Raw genomic sequence first — 18,301 nt, 5'->3', positions numbered from 1 at the left:
TTTTCATTCGATAGAAGACTTGGTTAGCAGATTCAGTTTTTTATCGTACGTGCTGTGTAGTAGTGATTGCAATTAATTATAGATTTATAAATAGTTTAACTAGTAAATTACGATATATACTTGGTACGTGAGTTGTCAATTTTACAGTTAGATAAGTCAAACTTTATAATTTCCTAGCTTAAAAAACGCATGGTAGGGTCCAATATTACACGCAGCTTAATTTGAATATGTCACATCAAAAAGAATTACAACGTCTATAGAAAATTCTTCAGCATCTATAAATACAACTGTCATGTTAATTACCATCTCAAACTACACCTAACAGCCTCTCTCTGTCTCTCTCTCTCTCTCTCTCTCTCTGTCTCTCTCTCTCTCTCTATATCCCCTCTCTCTAAAAAATGCAAGTCTTAGGTACCTCTGTCACCATTCCATATGACACACGACGTGGTAACTTTAACCGTGCCTACTTTGAAAAACAAGTGAGTCTTCGTAGGACGCATGCACAGCCTTTGCAACAAAAGTTTCTTCCTGTTCTTAAGCCGGGTCTATCTTTGTCTCCATCGTTGCTTAGAGACAAATCGTTTGTCTGCAAGGCCAGTCCTGTAATATCATGGGTGGATGAGAATGTACTGAAGAAGCTCAAGCCGTATGCTGAACTAAGTCGTATAGGGGCTTACGGACCGGCGGTTCGGCTGCATTCCTGGCCTGCGTTTTGGTAGATATAAAAATTACAACTGTGATATATACATTAATTTTATGAAAAAATAGTAGTGCAAGATAATATTTTGAATATCCAACATATGATTATATGAACCGAGCTAGTTAATTAGGTGTTAAGTAATGATTTAAGGAACATTAAAGTGCATAAATGGCAAGAAAATTAAGGCAATTCAATTATTTGCAAAAGTTGCATAACATGTAAACTACTTAGACCAGACCTTTCTTTTTGGTTCCCTTCTTTGTTGAAACAAGTTTTCATCAAGTTTTCAATTCAAATGTCAAAATAAAACTGATCAGGGCAATTTTTTTTTGTCCCGTGTCTTTCTTATGATCAGTTTTTAGCTTCCGAAAATGACATCCATATTTATATACTTTTCTATTGATAGGTCTATTATGCTGGCAACAAAACCTGGAACGATTCCTGATTTGAAATTATTCGGACTGTATTACGTGATGTCTTTCATTATATTTACCTCCGGTTGCGTTTCAAATGACCTCGCTGATATAAAATATGACAGCAAGGTAAGTTTAATATATCTTAAAAAAACTGTATGTTTTCCTTATCTAGTCTTAAAACATATTGTTATATTTATTTGTAATATAGATTGCCAACTTATTATTTTTTTAAAATAATAAAACTCCAACAGCCATTCTCCTGTTCATGTTTGCCTTTTAAAAGTCACTGGGAATTCAACCTAGCTATCTCGACTTCTGACTCCTGAAGAAGAAGTTATCCACTAAACATAGCAACACAGTGCTTTTCTGCACAATTTCTGTTCTTGTAGTACACTCCTAGGTTTACTGTTCAACTATGTTGTATATATAGTTATTGGCCTTCAATTGATATAATTGTCTCTCTCAATCTATATCGCAGGTAGAGCGTTGCAAGACTAGACCACTGGTATCTGGTGAGATCACACCGGTTCAAGGGTGGTTGTTTTGGGCATTCCTTATCTCGTTGCTTATACCGCTTGTGCTACAACTCAACAAATTATGGTATGATGAAGAAAGTATTATTGTAACATTATTATGTCATATTAAATGGCACATCGAATCGATCCTTTCCAGTACTAATTGTTTTGAAATCTTTATACTACTGGTAAAAATAGTATTGCGCTAGCAGCAGTGGAACAAGTATTGTGGCTTGCTTATCCTCTTATGAAGAGAGTGACTTACTGGGTATGTTTTCATCTGGTGCAATTAATTGGTTTCTTTCAATTTTTCTAACTTAATAAAAATATAGAATTACTTCAATTAACTGGTTTTGTTCATGACATGATGGGTTAAATATTACAGACTCCAGCTTTTCTTGGTCTAGTTCAGAGCTGGGGTGCTACACTCGGCTGGGCAGCCGTAAAAGGAAATTTGAATGATGTTCACATTTTCCTCCCCGTACACATTGCTGGTATATGCTGGACAATGGTATATGAGACAATATATGCACATCAGGTATATTTATTTATTTTTATTTTTTTAATATCACACTCCCCAAGTTGAATTTGTGCTTATGGCATAGCCCATACCTGCTATTTCACATTACAAACTGTTTCAACTTTCAAGCTTAATTTATTATAGTTTTACCAGGATTCTTGTGCCAACAAGATGATAGATAAACCTATTACTTCCTTAGTTACTAATTAATTTCAAAAAAGAACATTTGGTTATCATGAATTTTACAAAGTTATTTGACAGAAAAAAGAACATCCAAAAAAGAGCTTCAATACTGTACTGAGTACTGACATATAGTCAATTGGAAGATTTCAATATTAATTTGAAGCCAATTTTCTATTTTTTCCATTAAAAAAAGGATAAAAATGAAGACAAGGAAGCCGGAGTGAAATCCATAGCATTGTTGTTTGGAGACTCTTCAAGGACTTGGCTCCTTGGATTTGCAACCATTTGCATTGGAAGCTTGATGTTTGCTGGCTACAATGCTAATATGGGTATATTTTTTAGCTTAATTGCAACATATATAAGATTGCCTTTAAATGATAAATTTAGGCTCTTAAAATCGATCTATTTACCGAGTGGTGCATTTACATACTGAATTTGTTAACTTTGTTGTCAAATTTATTTCAACTGATTTTATTTTTCTTTTTGTTAGGTTGGCCCTTCTACTTATCTATGATTCCTGCATATGGACATCTATTATGGCAGACATACGCAGTTGACTTGTCAAATGGTTTGGATTGTTATATGAAGTAAGTACCAGAGTATCAGCTATTTATTGAATTCTTATGAAATATGATAAGTTCCTTTGCCTTTTTTCTATGGTTTAGGCCAGAAATATTACTTCCAAACACATTCGGAAGAGTTTTTTTTATTAATAAAAGGGTTGAACCAATACATTTAATTATATTGATTAATTTAGAATGCATCATAACAATTTGGAATTTTTCCATGGTCTCAGATTAATTCAACACTGTACAAGTGTCGAAAATTGAATATCATCAAATTAACATCTATTTATTTCTAACCATCTTATAAGTAAACAAAACACCACTCATTACAGAGTGCAAAACTGTCAAAACTTTGAACTGTCTCAGTTACCATAAATGCTGGTAACTGAATAACCAACACTTAAACTTGTCGATAAAGAAGCTGGTGTTTTATTTTCTTTTCAGATTTAGAACAACCAAATGGTTTGGAGCAATAGTTATGGCCGGAATGGTACTGGGAAGGATTGTTTACTGAGACAAGTACTTCTACAGCAAGGGTGTCGACTACTCAGGACAATATCTGAAAATAACAAAAGAGCAATTGGTTTCTCCTTTTTGTATTCTTAATAATAGTGCATGTCAAAGGGTATGTGTACTTACATTACAGAATTTTTTAAAATGACTACAAAATAAAATTGATTCATTTGAGTAAATAAAATAAACTTGATTTGAGGAGATGCCAAATCTTGTATGCTGTGTTGGGCTTTGATAGAAGCAAACAGATGTAAAACAACAATGTTTTTGTTACTGGTTAATCTAAGGGCAGTCTTGTAATTTCTTTATTATTTCTAATCAGCTATTAATAGGCTCATAATTGTAAAGAATAGTTATGCCATTAATCAGAAATGCATTAGCTTTATTTTTTCTCTTCTCCTTCCAACTTCTCATTATCTTTTCACTCTACTCTTTTCTATCCAATTACCCAAATTGAGCATCTCAATGTCAAGCTGCTGCCTTCCCAATTGAGCTGTCAGAATCCCAATTCTATGTGTATTGTCTTGGATAAACTTGGGACATAACACTAATTGACAGTTCAATCAACCAAAACAGATAAAAACAGAATGCTGTGCTGCTGTGCCAGTATTTTCAGAAACAGAGAGTTGTTTTTCAGAATAGAAGCAAACCTATTTCATACGCTTACTCAATTACAAATTTCTACAGTATTTAAATTAGTACTACACATTATCTAAATAAGTGCCCACTAATAACTACCCACTACAGAACATAAGAATGAATCGGATGTGAATCCCATGTTTATAAGGCGATTCGGATTTATCATTTGAAACCGATTTGATGGGTTTTGAAGTTAATTAAGCTCACCAAACACTTTGGTGAAATTAAGAACACCCTAGTTCTATATATAGGGTGCCTCTTTTTAAGGGTCTCTATGGAGGAACAGTTGTAGGCATGGTTGGAGCCAAATACATGGAACAATTCTTAGGGTTTTTAAATGGTTTTACATAGGCAATTATTTCATTGCAGAATTTCTCCAGTATTAAAACCATGAGTTTGCAATATCTAACAAAATATTTTACTAAATATAAAATTGGTAAGGTTAGAGTTTGCAACAGTATATACAACACGGAACTTAATGCAAGTCAAGTGGAGTTTAGTTCTCTTTATGATTTTAAAATTTTAATTATATATCTTGAAATTTAGTTGAATTTTATTGTCTTAAAAAAGTTTATATAATTCAGTCTCCTCATAAAATGCTAAATATGTAATTCTAACTTAATGGTTAGAATTTTATTTTGTAGTCACAGAGACTTAAATCAATTCTAGCTACCACATATTATGTGTTACACCGCTGAGTACAAACCATATCATTTTGTGCTCGGATATATCTTGTTCAGAGTGTACCGGGTCATTTCGAATTTCATATCATTCAATTTTGAGTTGATTAAGATTTTGATAATCACTTTTTTCATATTGATTGATCACTACCAATAAGCATTAAATGTGTCTGTAATTAAGCTGTACCTTAATTTATCATCTTAACTACTACCTAAGAACCTATATTACGCAGGAAAGCTCCATTGGTGATATTAATCAGTCACAATGGCCTTAATTTCTACCTCAAACTTTAATGGACCCATGTAGTACATCCAAGGGAGGCAGCTACCCTCTGGATTTCTAGTTTTAGTGAAGATCTGAACATTTCGATCAACTTTGCCTCTTTCTGGAAAAAAATTTTGCCCCCCTCCAAATGTTTAATTTGTAATTCGTGTTAAATTTAGAGTTAAAATTGAAATAAATTTCTTGAATTATAACTGGTAATTAGAATTATAGGTTAGAAAATCAGAAATTACAAGTCAGAGTATTGAAAAATATAAGTTAAAGCATTGTTTTTTTATCGAGTATCTAATTAGTTAACGGGTTTAAACCCGATTTGTTATTTAAATCCGATTTAATATTTTTTTTTTTGTCTCCCCCTGACGAAAATCCTGGGTTTGCCCCTGCTTTAACCTGCAACTCTATGCCATCTCAACTTTAATCAATGAGATGTCAGACTGCTCTACAAACAAACAAAAAGAAATCGAAGGAAATGGGTGCCCAGATTGTCCAAACAAATTAATTTTCTCGACTAATTAAAATTTTGGAGAGAAGTTGAGATGAAAAACAAGACATTATCAAATGAATAATAAAGACAAAATGAAAAAGTATATAATTGATACGCTACGAAATGAAAAACAATAGTTCTTATTTTCAGTTCACAAGTAAAAATGTTATGTTTACATTGTTGAAAAGGAAAAGTGAAATAAACAAAATGACTTTTTTTTTTTTGTAGCAAAGTAAGAGAAGACTAAACAGAGAAAAACAAAACATTGCTAACTTAAAAACAGCCCTAATTGAGTGAACAAACTCTAACAGCATACCGTACCAGTATACTGGTAAAAGTGATTTTTTTGCTGGTAAGGCATGCTATCTAGCTTGGGAACCAACTGCTTATTTCTTCTATTATTTCTTTTGCAACCATTGGCAGCATCTTTTGCTTCTGTGTGAATACTCGGCGACATCATTCTCTCCAAATTACGAAACAGATTGTTATCTGCATTTCCTTTATGCTTTGGTGCTGTGCTTCCAGAGCTGCCAAACTGTATTCCCTTTGTGAAAAATACTGGCATGGTGCAAAATGTATTTCCTGCACAATCTGCACTGTGGTCTGACATTGGCTGAACAGATATTGTATTGTTTCATTTGCATTGCGGCACATGTAAGTAACAAATGTTCGGAACGATCCAACTCGCTCATATCAAGTTATCCAACGTCAGTATTTTATTTTGGAGCAGCAACCGAGTAAATATGAGTACTCTTGGAGGAGCTTTTTGTTTACAGTGGTTGTTTTAACCTTTATTAATAAATCAAAATGTTGAATGATAACTGTGATTTATGATGAATAAATATTTTTTTCAGTGAAGAATACATATGTAAAAATAAGTTAGCGTTTTTTTTTTCTTGTGAAAATTGAATATGTATCTCTCTATAAAGAGATGAGTATCATCACCATTTGTTCTAGGCTTATATTTCATCAAGTCAACAATATTTTCATATAATTAACAAAATTGACAAATACACATAAATGGCAAAAAAGAAAGATATTAGACAATCTTTTCAGACAAGTCAATAAATCTTTAGAAGATTGTATGGTAACTGCATAAAACAAAAAAAAGGAGGTGCACAAATTACATATTTCAAAGAAACTATAAAAAGTCTTCTTTGAAAAGAAAAAATGAGAAGGAATATTTCTTCTATCTCTTGATATTCCGCAGGACCTTAAACAATTTCGGCGCTCTTAACCTGGTGAAAAAAATAAAAAATTTAGTTATATTTTCATGTGTACTACAATATATTTTTAGAATTTTATTTTATTTCCCAGTCGGACATACTTACAAGATAAATCGATCATATATGCATTTTCCTGTTCGATTACAGTTGAAACCTAAAACACATGGTGGAGCAAATCTTTTGTTCCATTAATAGCACCACCAAGAGTATCGGTAACAGTGAAAACGCCGTTACGGGTAGTTTGTATAGCTGTTTGCCAACCTGACACATGACAGCAAACACAGATTATATCCCACAATATTTAAAAAATAAACACTGTTGCAGGCGATTAATATGCTGATCATTTGAAATATATTGTTTTTTATTAATTAAAGAGCTTCGATACACTAATATTTTTTGAAAACTATCTCTTCGAAGAGAGACGAAAGATAAACTAAAGAATGTATGTTTTGAAATTTGAAGGTAAACCAAAAGAAGTCCTGTTATGAAGGGTAAATATATTAACAAAGCAGTTTTTGCTTCATGCACCACATGGACAATAGAATCAAACAGTTCTGCATATGATTTGTGTGCTGCATGAAGTAAAACATACTCTGTCAATATCTTTAGCCGTTATGAAAGGTCGACCAATTGAATGTTTGGAAATGCTATGCTCACATTACCATCCAACCAAACCATCCACGTATTCTGAAAACAAAATTGAAATGTTAGCGAATCAAGTAGTTACGCTCACCGGTGCTAGGATCAGAGCCGGAAATGGGTTCATTCAAAGGGAGGCACCAGAAGCATTTAAAATGGCAAGTATACTCCCTCCAGCTTGTAATGCATTCGCTATAGCACTCCGAGCAAGGTGGTTGTTTCTTAAACTGACGATACTTCACATGCTCATGCTCATCATCATCATCATCAGCCCTAGTAACAGTTGCAATTGTAGCTAACAGGAAAGATACAAGAAGGAGAATTGCTAATGCCCGAGAAAGCGCCGCCATAGCGGGTTTCTTGGGTATTAATTAATTGTCCTTCTCTTTACCTTTTTGTTTTCCCTTTTCCTCCTTTTTGTTGTTGTTGTTTCTCTCAATGGCAACCTGTCTCTGTTTTTATAGTTTGGTATTAGTTATTTTTAACCTAGCTAGGTTGTTGAATAACCAATCAACCTATAAGGCGAGAAACTAATTAGAACACACCTTTTACCGATAATTCTAAACAGAAACCAAATTTTTCTATGAATAGTAAGAAAAGTATCTCTAGTACCTCAACGTGACATTAGTGTACAAATAAGAAGGCAGAGGAGGTATAAACAAAATATACATGCATGTTTTCAAGAAATGGATAGCTTGTAAAGTATAAAGTTTCCTATCATGTATCAATTTCCTCTAATTAAAAGTACTCTAGAATGTTTAAAATATGACATTTTATTAATTAAGAAGTGGAATTCTCGAAAATATTATTTGCACTGAGGAAATGATATATCATTTTTGCACGAAGAAATAAATCTAACAGCGAAATTTTAATTTAGAATGTGCAGCATTTTGTTACTGATCTATATATAAATTCACTTTTTGTGAGAATTGCAGTATTTTGTCTGTGAGATGGATGAGAATTAAAATTTTGAATCTTGTAATTATGGGATAGTGAATATTTTTTGGACTATTAAATTGAAACATTAATGTAGTTCCTAACAATTTGGCTACTTTATTTGTATACCTTGTTTTTTATATTCTAATGTAAGATGTTGTGTTTATTTGGATGATTCACAGTGAGAATATAAATCAAATTAATCATGATATGTGGACGTTTTTTTTTAAAAAGTAAATGTTGGAGGTCAAGTCAGCAACTATTCAATATCCACAAAAGATTGTTATTTTCAGATTTTGAACATACGATCTGTCACACGGAGCAATTCACATCCTCCCAAGTACTTGAAAAAGGGAATATTTTACAATTAGTGAATTAGGACCATTTTTTTAACTCGGTACGAATATCAAAGCACAATAATATTGCCTCCTATATGCTAGATCAAATCTCAAATCGCCTGAGAATAAATCTCAAACCGTAATATGTGGTAGCTAGAATTGATTTAAGTCTCTGTGACTACAAAATCAAATTCTAACCACTAACTTAAAATTACATATTTAGCATTTTATGATGAGAGACTGAATTATATAAACTTTTTTAAGACAATAAAATTCAACTAAATTTCAAGATATATAATTAAAATTTTAAAATCATAAAGAGAACTAAACTGCACTTGACTTGCATTAAGATCCATGTTGTATATACTGTTGCAAACTCTAGCCTTACCAAACTATGGTTTTAATACTGGAGAAATTCTGCAATGAAATAATTGCCTATGTAAAACCATTTAAATAGCCTAAAAGAATTTTCCAATTCACAAACGACACCCTTTTCTTGTTAGAAATGAGAAAAAATGAGCTCAATTTACCCATTTGTTCCATATATTTGGCTCCAACCATGCCTACAACTGTTGCCTGAAAACGAGAGAGCCTTTTTAGGAAAAAAAATATATATATTATATATATATATATATATATATATATATATTTTTAGTATCATAAAATAGGATTTTAAATTATGATTCTAGCTAGTAATACTCCGAATTAGCATTTCAATTGCCAATTCCTTTGTATTCAGCCTTAATTGGCTATGTACAAAAAGTGAATTATAATTTCCACATTAAACTTCAAGTTTCTCTGACGACTTCGCAATCTACGAAACTTTAAAATAAATAAATTAAAAAGTAATATGTTAGCCAAGAAATAAAAAAATTCTCACAATTAATTGAAAGGGAACACGTCTGATTTGGTTCGTTTATAGGATCGTTTATGTTGATATTAAATCGCTCAAAATGGGTAACTTCATCAAGACAAACCACCTGTCCGGTCCAAAATTATTTAAATCAAAATACTAGTATATGTATATGTATATGTGTATATGTGTATGTGTATGTGTATGTATATGTATATGTATATGTATATATTATACATATATTATAAAAACCATAATAAAGCCCAAGTCCTTAATTAGTGTTATATTTAGACTTGTGATATCCAAATGACAAATAAAATCAAAGTTCACTAAAAAAATAAAAAAATAAAAATTAAAGTTATAAAAATTTACGACATCACTTCGTAAATATATGAAATATTTTATTTTTTTGTCATGCACTCTAAATAAGAAAACTTTTTTTTCACAAAATTATTCAAATCAAAATACTAAGATCTCAAAAAAAAAAAAAAATACCATGGGGCGCCTGGGGGGGTGGCGCCTCACAGGCCTAGTGGGGCGCCCCAGGGGCTGGCGCCTCACTAGAGGAATGGGCCGCCCGTAATTCTGGCGGTCAGGACATGTTTAAAAAAAAATGGGAGACAGGGGCATTTTTAAAATTTTGATTTTTTTTTAGGGATATTAATAAAAATGGCCGAAATTTAACTGAAATCAAAAGGTACCAAATTATGTAGATTTTTTTTTCATAAAAAAATGTCAAGCACATTATTATCTTTTATATTCATAAGAATTTATGTATTCATTCTTATATTAAGCATGTAGATGTTCTCATCCGTTAACGATTTTGATTAAAAGATAAAATTTCATATTGAATATCAGCATTTTCATCAAATATTTTGATTGTATGCATCTATTTTATGTCTTATTTATGTGTAGAAGTCTAAATTTATTTAAACACGTACTCGTTACACATAAATTGTATCATTATTTTTATTGGTCATGATTTCTTTTCATTTTTTAAATGTCATTTAATATTTTTTTATTTTATTGATAATTAATTGGTCATGTCTTCATTTATTTTCATTTTTATATCATTTGAGAAATATTATTTGTCATTTAAAATATTATTTTGTATGAGATTTTTTTATGAAAATATGTTAGAAAGAACAAAAGAACATATATGTAATATGTTACTAGTATCGTGCCCGTGCATTGCAACGGGAACATATTATTATATCGAATAGAATATAAAGATACATTTTTGTTTGACATTCACACAAAATTAAGAAAAATATATATTTAAATGAAAATAAAAGACACAAATGAGAAACAAAATAGATATTCAAATAATAAATAACAATAAAAGAAACAACAACAAATGAAAAAAAAATGATCAAATATAATATGAAAAAAATTCTTGAAGTATCATTGCGATTTAATATCTAATTTTCACAAGCAAGAAAGGTTATATTAAATGATTTAGAGGAGAAATAATATGTAAATAAATAAAATTGGGAAAAATATGATTAAATGATTCAAATAATGATTTTCTCTACATATATATTCACATCGAAAATATATGATTGTTTCTATCAGCAAAATATCTACTATTCTATTCACAAAAGATACAGTAGACCTAAACAAAATTCGAAAATATATTATATTTTTCCAATTTCATTGTCGAAACTATGGAGGAAGAGGAGAAATGAAATGGAGGAAATAGAGAAATAAGAATAAAATTTAATTGCAATAATTTGAGATAGTTGTAAAAGGAAATAAGGAAACAATTTTAATAGTGATAAACCATGTAGCAATTCTTGTGGAGAGTTTATTGTTAACTAAATTTAGACTTCTACACATAAAATAGATGTATTTAATTAAAAGAAGATAGATTATGTGATTGAAGGGATAATATTCAATTTGAAAGTTCATCTTTCAATATCAACCGTTGGCGGATCAGGACAACTATGTGCATAATATAAGAATGAAAATTTAGACTAGTTTTTTATTAAAATATATTAGTTTGTATAAATTTTTTTTCTCTTATAATATATTTTATCTCTGTCACGAGTGCGTATCCGTCCAAGTACCTAAGGTGCAATTTAAAAGAACAAACGGTCTAGATTAATCCCAGTTGGGCCAAACTCAATCTAGAACTGGTTGGGACTGTAGGGGATCTGCTTTGAGATTCGTGCCACATGAAAAAAAACAGTTTAGATTTATGGCTTGCACCTCATGTACCCATACGGATTCCTCGTGTATTGCCTAGTATAGTATAGGTACTTGCGCTCAAGTCATGAGATACACCGCTAACCAGCGGCAATTACTCCATTAGCGCTAATTGATCGGATTAATTATCCCTAGTTTTTCTCCGGAACTTATCGGGTTTAAAAAATTTCAGATACTAGCTACCTGTTATCCACTAATTAGTCAACCCGATTAACAAAACTTGACGCCCAAACAACTAGTAACATTAAATCACCGAGCGATCGATCTCATATCCTGCATTCTTAGTGCTAATGGCGTCTCTAATCGGGCCACCGGTGCTCTCCCGCGTTTCCAACTACTCCCTCCCTTCCACCCAAGAAACTATCCAAGAAACCCCACCTGATCCATTTATCGCCTTGCTCGATGCTGGCTTTGGTGTAAATGCTCAAAGCGAAGAGCCAATAAGAGGCCTCACTGAACAAGGCTCAGCCACCTTCCTCGCCTCTGGTAACCCTTGCGTTGACTTCTTCTTCCAGGTGGTCCCCGACACCCCCTCAACCAAAGTCACCAGCCTCTTAACCGCTGCATGGAAGCACGACCCCTTGACCGCTTTGAAGCTCCTCTGCCATCTCCGAGGTGTGCGTGGGACTGGAAAGTCTGACAAGGAACGGTTCTATGACGGTGCACTCTGGCTGCACCGCAACCACCCAAAGACTTTAGCTTTGAATGTGGCATCTTTCGCGGAGTTCGGTTACATGAAGGATCTCTTGGAGATATTGTTCCGGCTTTTGCATGGAGATGATATTCGAGAAAAGATAAAGAATGAACGAATGCAGCCTCAGGGTATCAAGCAATGTGTCAGCTCAGCCAGGCCCCACATCAAGATCATGAAGATGTTGAAGCGGAAGCAGGCGCGGCTATCTAATATGACGTGGTCACAGGTAGCTAGTCTGCCCAAGAAAGCCACGCTAGCCGATTACATTGCTGCCAAGTTTTTGGAGGTACTATGAGATCCTCAAGTTTTCTCTAAATTTCATTTATTATATTTTTCATTTATTATAATTTTGGTTCACCTACTATCAATCTTTTATAAGGAATGAAGGTCACCTTGTATATAGAATTCAAAATTAGACCCTATTAGACTCAAATTCAAGTTCAAAATTGCCTATTTAGGTTCTAGTATCATACAAATACAATCCATTCGAGGCTATACAAAGAACCATATTATCTTAATTTCAATATCTCTTTATAATCATCATAACTAATTAAGAAAGTTATTATTCAAAAATCGACTTTTCATTTGCAAGATCTTTTGTTTGACAATGGATTAAACTTCTTGATAGAAATTCAGCAATCTTTAACCTTTAATCAAAGGTTAATCTTATTATAATAGTTAAAAATATCAAATACTAGCTTATCAGATTCGAATTCGATACAAATTTGCTAAGAAAGCACCCATCAAAACCAAGTTTAAACAAGTTTTCCAATTAGTAGAATTTTTTTTTTTTTTGTCAAAATTACTCATTTTGCTCCCAGATTTAAATTTGAACAAATCCCAAAATGTCAAGTAAAATCAGCAATCAATTCCTACTTAATTGATCTCCTCATTTTTTTTTAATCAAACCGGAATTGAACTTAATACAAAACCAAGTAAATTGGGTTTCAAGAAAGCATTAGAATTTTCAAAACTTTCAGCCATGTTAAAAAATGAAGAACTTTACCCAAAAGAGAAGCGAAACCAAGTTTCTTCAAATTCAGCTTATATAACACAGATTTACTTTAGGAGAAAAGAGGAAGAGTTTACTCACATAAGTCATTTGATTCTCCTTAATCAGATATGAAAACAGAAAAGAGGCCCGTGGCCATTGAATTTAATTTAATAAATTTCTGTTCAGCTCTTGAAGTTTCCAGCATTTCTGTAGAAGAACAGTAATTTTTTAAAATAATGCCTAACAAATTTCAAAATGTTACAGGTTCAGAAAAAGAATTCAAGCAAGAAGTTGGAGCTGGCTGGTTCAGATCCAAAACTGGAATCCAATGAGAAAGCTGTTAAAAAAAAGGTGTCAAAGCCTAAAAATTTCAAGAAGCAGAGGAAGACAATATCTCTGGCCAAGAAGGCCCTTTCTGGGTACACAAAAGACTCAAAATATCGGTTCCTTTACGAAAGGGTTGCTGAGTTCTTTGCTGCCATGCTGGCATCTGATGTGAAGCAGCTAAATTCTGGAAAGATCCAGAAAATTGGTCTGGCGGCCAAGTGGTGTCCGTCTCTTGACAAGTCGTTCGACCGCTCAACGCTCCTTTGTGAAGCCATTGCACGGCTTATGTTCCCTCGCAACTCTGATCCAGAATATGAATCCCTTGCTGAAGAGCACTATGTTTACCGGATCAGAAGGCGGCTGAGGAGAGAGGTTCTGGTGCCAATCCGGAAGGTTCTCGAGTTGCCCGAGGTGTACATGAGTGCGCAACGGTGGGCTGACCTGCCATACAGTCGTGTCGCCTCTGTGGCTATGATGCGGTACAAGAAGCACTTCATGCAGCATGACGAAGCGCGTTTTAATGAGTACCTCTTAAAGGTTGAAGATGGGAAGGCAAAGATCTCAGCTGATGCACTTCTCCCACATGAGATCTCTGCTCCCGCATATCGAGGTGAGGATGACAAGGTGGCAGAGCTTCAGTGGATACGAATGGTCGATGATTTGCTTCAAAAGGGAACACTTTCAAATTGCATTGCCGTGTGTGATGTGTCGGGTAGTATGACTGGGACCCCCATGAAAGTGTGTGTAGCTCTTGGAGTCCTTGTCTCTGAGCTAAGCGAGGAGCCATGGAAAGGGAAGGTTATCACATTCCATGAAAGCCCGTCAATCCAAATAATTCGGGGGAAGTCATTGAAGGAGAAGATGAATTTTGTACGAAGGATGGATTGGGGATTAAATACCAACTTCCAACGGGTGTTCGATCAGGTACTCGACACAGCGGTACGAGCTCAGATTAAGCCAGAAGGGATGGTCAAAAGAGTGTTTGTTTTCTCTGACATGGAGTTTCACGAGGCTAGAGGAGAAGAATATCCTTGGTGTTTGGACGACAAAGACTACATAACACCGGAGCCTTGGGAAACAGATTATGAGGTAATATGTCAGAAGTTTGCGGCAAGAGGGTATGGTGATGTGGTCCCAGAGATTGTGTTTTGGAATTTGAGAGACTCGAGATCGACACTGGTAAAGGCCAATCAGAAGGGAGTAGCACTTGTAAGCGGATTTTCGAAGAATTTGCTGAAACTTTTCTTGGAAGGGAAATCTTCGCCATCTCCTGAAGAGGTAATGATGGATGCGATTTCAGGCAAAGAGTATCAGAAGCTGGTTGTCTTTGATTAGGGAATTTGTTAGCTAACAGATTAGGTACCTTTTGTTGTTCTTCTTTTTTTTCTTTTTGTTGTTAATATCTTTACTTTGGTATATTACTGAAACCCAAGTCAGTGCCTATGATTTCCTAACTGTGACTGTTTGATTAGATGCAAAATAAATGAAGAATTGGAAAATTGGGGCTATATGAAAAAATAGGAATAAATAATTACATTTTTTTAATTTATTTTTTACTATTTTTTAGATAGTCTAACATTGTTAGATCAGGTGATTTTCTATCTATCTAAAAAATATTATAAAGATCACAGAAAATGTAAATTATGGTTTCTAAGTACATTTTCATATTAAGATCATGTTGAACGGTCTGATCGATTATTTGAATTTGCAAAACGAATATTTTAATTCATAGTACAGAACTATGTGCGTGATGCAAAGTACAGTAGCCTCATTCTTTGCTTTTTTTTTTTTGAAAGAAAAATGAAGGTTACGCCTTCATTCTTCAAGTTCCATTAAACTGACACCAGAGCCCAATGGCAATGTAAAAGTGCAGTGGGTAAATGAAATAAAATTTGAGAAGCTAAGTGAAAGAGAAGAAACAAAAGAAAAAAAAAAAGAAAAAGAGATTTTGTTTAAATTCAGGGCCTTTATTCTCTGGCAAGCTGTACTTCTCACGAAAATAAGAACCAACTTCTGTATTCTCGTGCATCCCATTTGGATTAATTCAATCTCTTAGTCTGGATGTAGCTGACATTTTATTTAGAGTGTATTTTGAACCAGATCCTAAACCCTAAACCTCTAATTTTAATAAATATATGTAATGTCTATTTTTACTTTCATCTTTTTATTCTAATATATAATTGGTTTAATTTGGATTCTAGAATGTTTAAATAATGACATTTTAATTCAAAGTGGAATTCTCGAAACAAGGTCGGGCATTTTTATTATGTGCAAATATATGTCATTTTTGAACGGACTGAATCATAAAAATAAAATAAAAAAAGAGAGAGAAATACTCTCATTGCGATGCAGAAAAATAAAATAAAAACCATGAAAAATGTTGTTAATTATCTCACCCAGGTGTGTGAGATCTAGATACATACAATAAAAAACAGATAAATTAAACACCCAAGCTTTAGATGGTTGTACATTTAAATTACAATTTCGAACCTTGTGTAATGTTTCAAATAAATTGAACTTTGACAATTAAGAGAAAGGGTGGATATAAGTACCGTGACCAAATTAACCATATAGTTTGATTATTTGAATTGTAATTATTGTTTTGTATATTATTTAAGTTTCTTTGTTCAGTACTCAAATGGAAAATCTAATGCACATAATTAAGTGTTATTTTTTTTAAAATGAATAATATTCAAAGAGAAATTAAATTATTGCAATTCATCCAGAGAATTAACAGTAAATTTAGTGATGCATAGTTACTGTTTTTATATGTTGAAGCCAGTTTGATACTGACTGGTTGCACGGGCACCTTTTTTTTTTGCATATGAGCTCTTTTTTGGATACACTAGCTTTTCGGATTACTTAATTTCTGATATCATTATCTAAATCTCAATTCAAACTTCGTAATTTTCTTATCTGGAGACGTGTTTCTGTTATCCGACTACAGCACAACGCAACCTACTAGCAGGAACAGGGGCGGACCCACCGTGTAACAGGGAGGGCAGACGCTTTTTCTGGATTTTGAGTTTTAGTGGTGATCTATCGGTACTGATCGACTTTGTTTCTTCATGAAAACTTTTTTGCCCCCCTCTGGATGTGTGATTTGTAATTCGGGTTAAATTTAGTGTTAAAATCAAAATAAATTTATTTAATTATGATTGATAGTTAGAATTATAAGTCAAAGCGTTGTTTTTTTATCGTTGTTTTTTTATCCAAATTACAAATATAAAGCATTGAAAAATATAAGTCAAAGCGTTGTTTTTTTATCGAGTACCTAATTAGTTAATGAGTTTAAATCTGATTAGTTATTTAAATCCGATTCGATATTTTTTTGTTCTCCTGACGAAAATCCTCAATCTGCCAAAGCAAGACAATAATGCAAAAACAAAGTGAGAATCAGTACCGAATAAAGGTAGAACAAAAATGTTTTCTAACATGAGCGACGAGTTTAGATGTGACATGTGAGAGAGGGGAATGAAGAGAAAAATTGAAGTCCACGGCAATTTGTATATTTTGTTGTTTTGAAAAATTAAAACAGGACATTATGTACAATATTAAATTCACTTTTGTGAGAATTGAAATGTACCGTATTCAGAAATATATTGTGAGATGGATGGGAATTAAAAATTTGGAATCTTGTAATTACGGGATGGTGATTTTTTGTAGTGTTTACTAGCTATATATAATTGAAGAGGAGGGTTCAAATGCCTCCATCTCTCTCCATCATTTTCAAAGTTCAAACAGTCGATCCGAACCGCTCAACCTAACCTCCATACTAAAATATGTTTGGAGACCAAATTTTATATTTTTAGGAATTTTTTTACTATTTTTTTAGATAGGTACAAAAATACTGTTTTTAGATGGTTCAGATTTACTGATTTTGTACCTATCTAAAAAAATAGTAAAAAAATTCCTAAAAATATAAAATTTGGTCTCCAAACATATTTTAGTATGGAGGTTAGGTTGAGCGGTTCGGATCGACTGTTTGAACTTTGAAAATGATAGAGAGAGATGGAGATATGATGGAGGCACAAAAACATGGAGGCATTTGAACCCTTCTCATAATTGAATTGGATGCTTCAAAATGATACTATAGATCAAATCATGATCTGTAGAAAATTTAATTAGTATTTTGTCCATACCTTTACTACGGATTCAAAATTCAAACAAAAAATACAAAAATTTAGAAGCAAGCAGACGAAATTTTTTCATCTTTAACAATATTTATCTTTTTATAATTTTTCATTATTAATGAACTATTTTGACTTTATCTCTCCGTTAAATAGAAAAGTAATCATAGTGAGCAAACATATTATTTACTTTTTTATTTTATTGTAATCAATAACACAAAATGAAAAAATATATATATTATCAGTTAATTATTTTTATAGCAACATTCATATGAAGAAATTATAAGGAGAAAATTAGTGAAGTGAGTATAGTGTTCAAAGAACTAAATACAAACTTCAACACAATAAATATCAATACATTGCTACATAAAATTACAATTGTAGAATTTTTTTTTATCTTAGTCATTTAAAATCCAGTGAATTAAATTACATTCATTGACATATTAAGACATCTACA

The 18,301-nt window shown here is 32.6% G+C and overlaps 3 protein-coding genes across 3 annotated transcripts; 2 read left to right on the top strand and 1 right to left on the bottom strand.

Moving 5' to 3' along the window:
• Nucleotides 1-350: 350 nt before the first annotated feature.
• On the top strand, nt 351-3,616 carry LOC144573290 (4-hydroxybenzoate geranyltransferase 2-like). The gene is made up of 8 exons (XM_078323033.1): nt 351-715; nt 1,107-1,242; nt 1,595-1,716; nt 1,830-1,899; nt 2,017-2,169; nt 2,528-2,663; nt 2,825-2,921; nt 3,345-3,616. The coding sequence occupies exons 1-8, from the start codon at nt 399-401 to the stop codon at nt 3,412-3,414; spliced, it is 1,101 nt and encodes a 366-aa protein (XP_078179159.1). The 5' UTR covers nt 351-398; the 3' UTR covers nt 3,415-3,616.
• Nucleotides 3,617-6,556: 2,940 nt separating this feature from the next.
• Nucleotides 6,557-7,784, bottom strand: LOC144573542 (uncharacterized). Its single transcript, XM_078323328.1, has 3 exons — nt 7,459-7,784; nt 6,831-6,986; nt 6,557-6,737 (listed from the first exon to the last, which is right to left on the bottom strand). Exons 1-2 carry the CDS (start codon nt 7,712-7,714, stop codon nt 6,880-6,882), a joined length of 363 nt encoding a protein of 120 aa, XP_078179454.1. The 5' UTR covers nt 7,715-7,784; the 3' UTR covers nt 6,557-6,737; nt 6,831-6,879.
• A 4,209-nt stretch (nt 7,785-11,993) lies between these two features.
• Nucleotides 11,994-15,186, top strand: LOC144573468 (uncharacterized). The gene is made up of 2 exons (XM_078323249.1): nt 11,994-12,679; nt 13,652-15,186. The coding sequence occupies exons 1-2, from the start codon at nt 12,434-12,436 to the stop codon at nt 15,047-15,049; spliced, it is 1,644 nt and encodes a 547-aa protein (XP_078179375.1). The 5' UTR covers nt 11,994-12,433; the 3' UTR covers nt 15,050-15,186.
• Nucleotides 15,187-18,301: the final 3,115 nt, after the last annotated feature.

Source organism: Carex rostrata, chromosome 21, assembly GCF_964058835.1.
Source record: "Carex rostrata chromosome 21, lpCarRost1.2, whole genome shotgun sequence".
In the NCBI taxonomy this organism is placed as follows: Eukaryota; Viridiplantae; Streptophyta; class Magnoliopsida; order Poales; family Cyperaceae; genus Carex; species Carex rostrata.
Note: the sequence above shows the minus strand (reverse complement) of the source record. Positions and strands in the feature narration are given on the sequence as shown.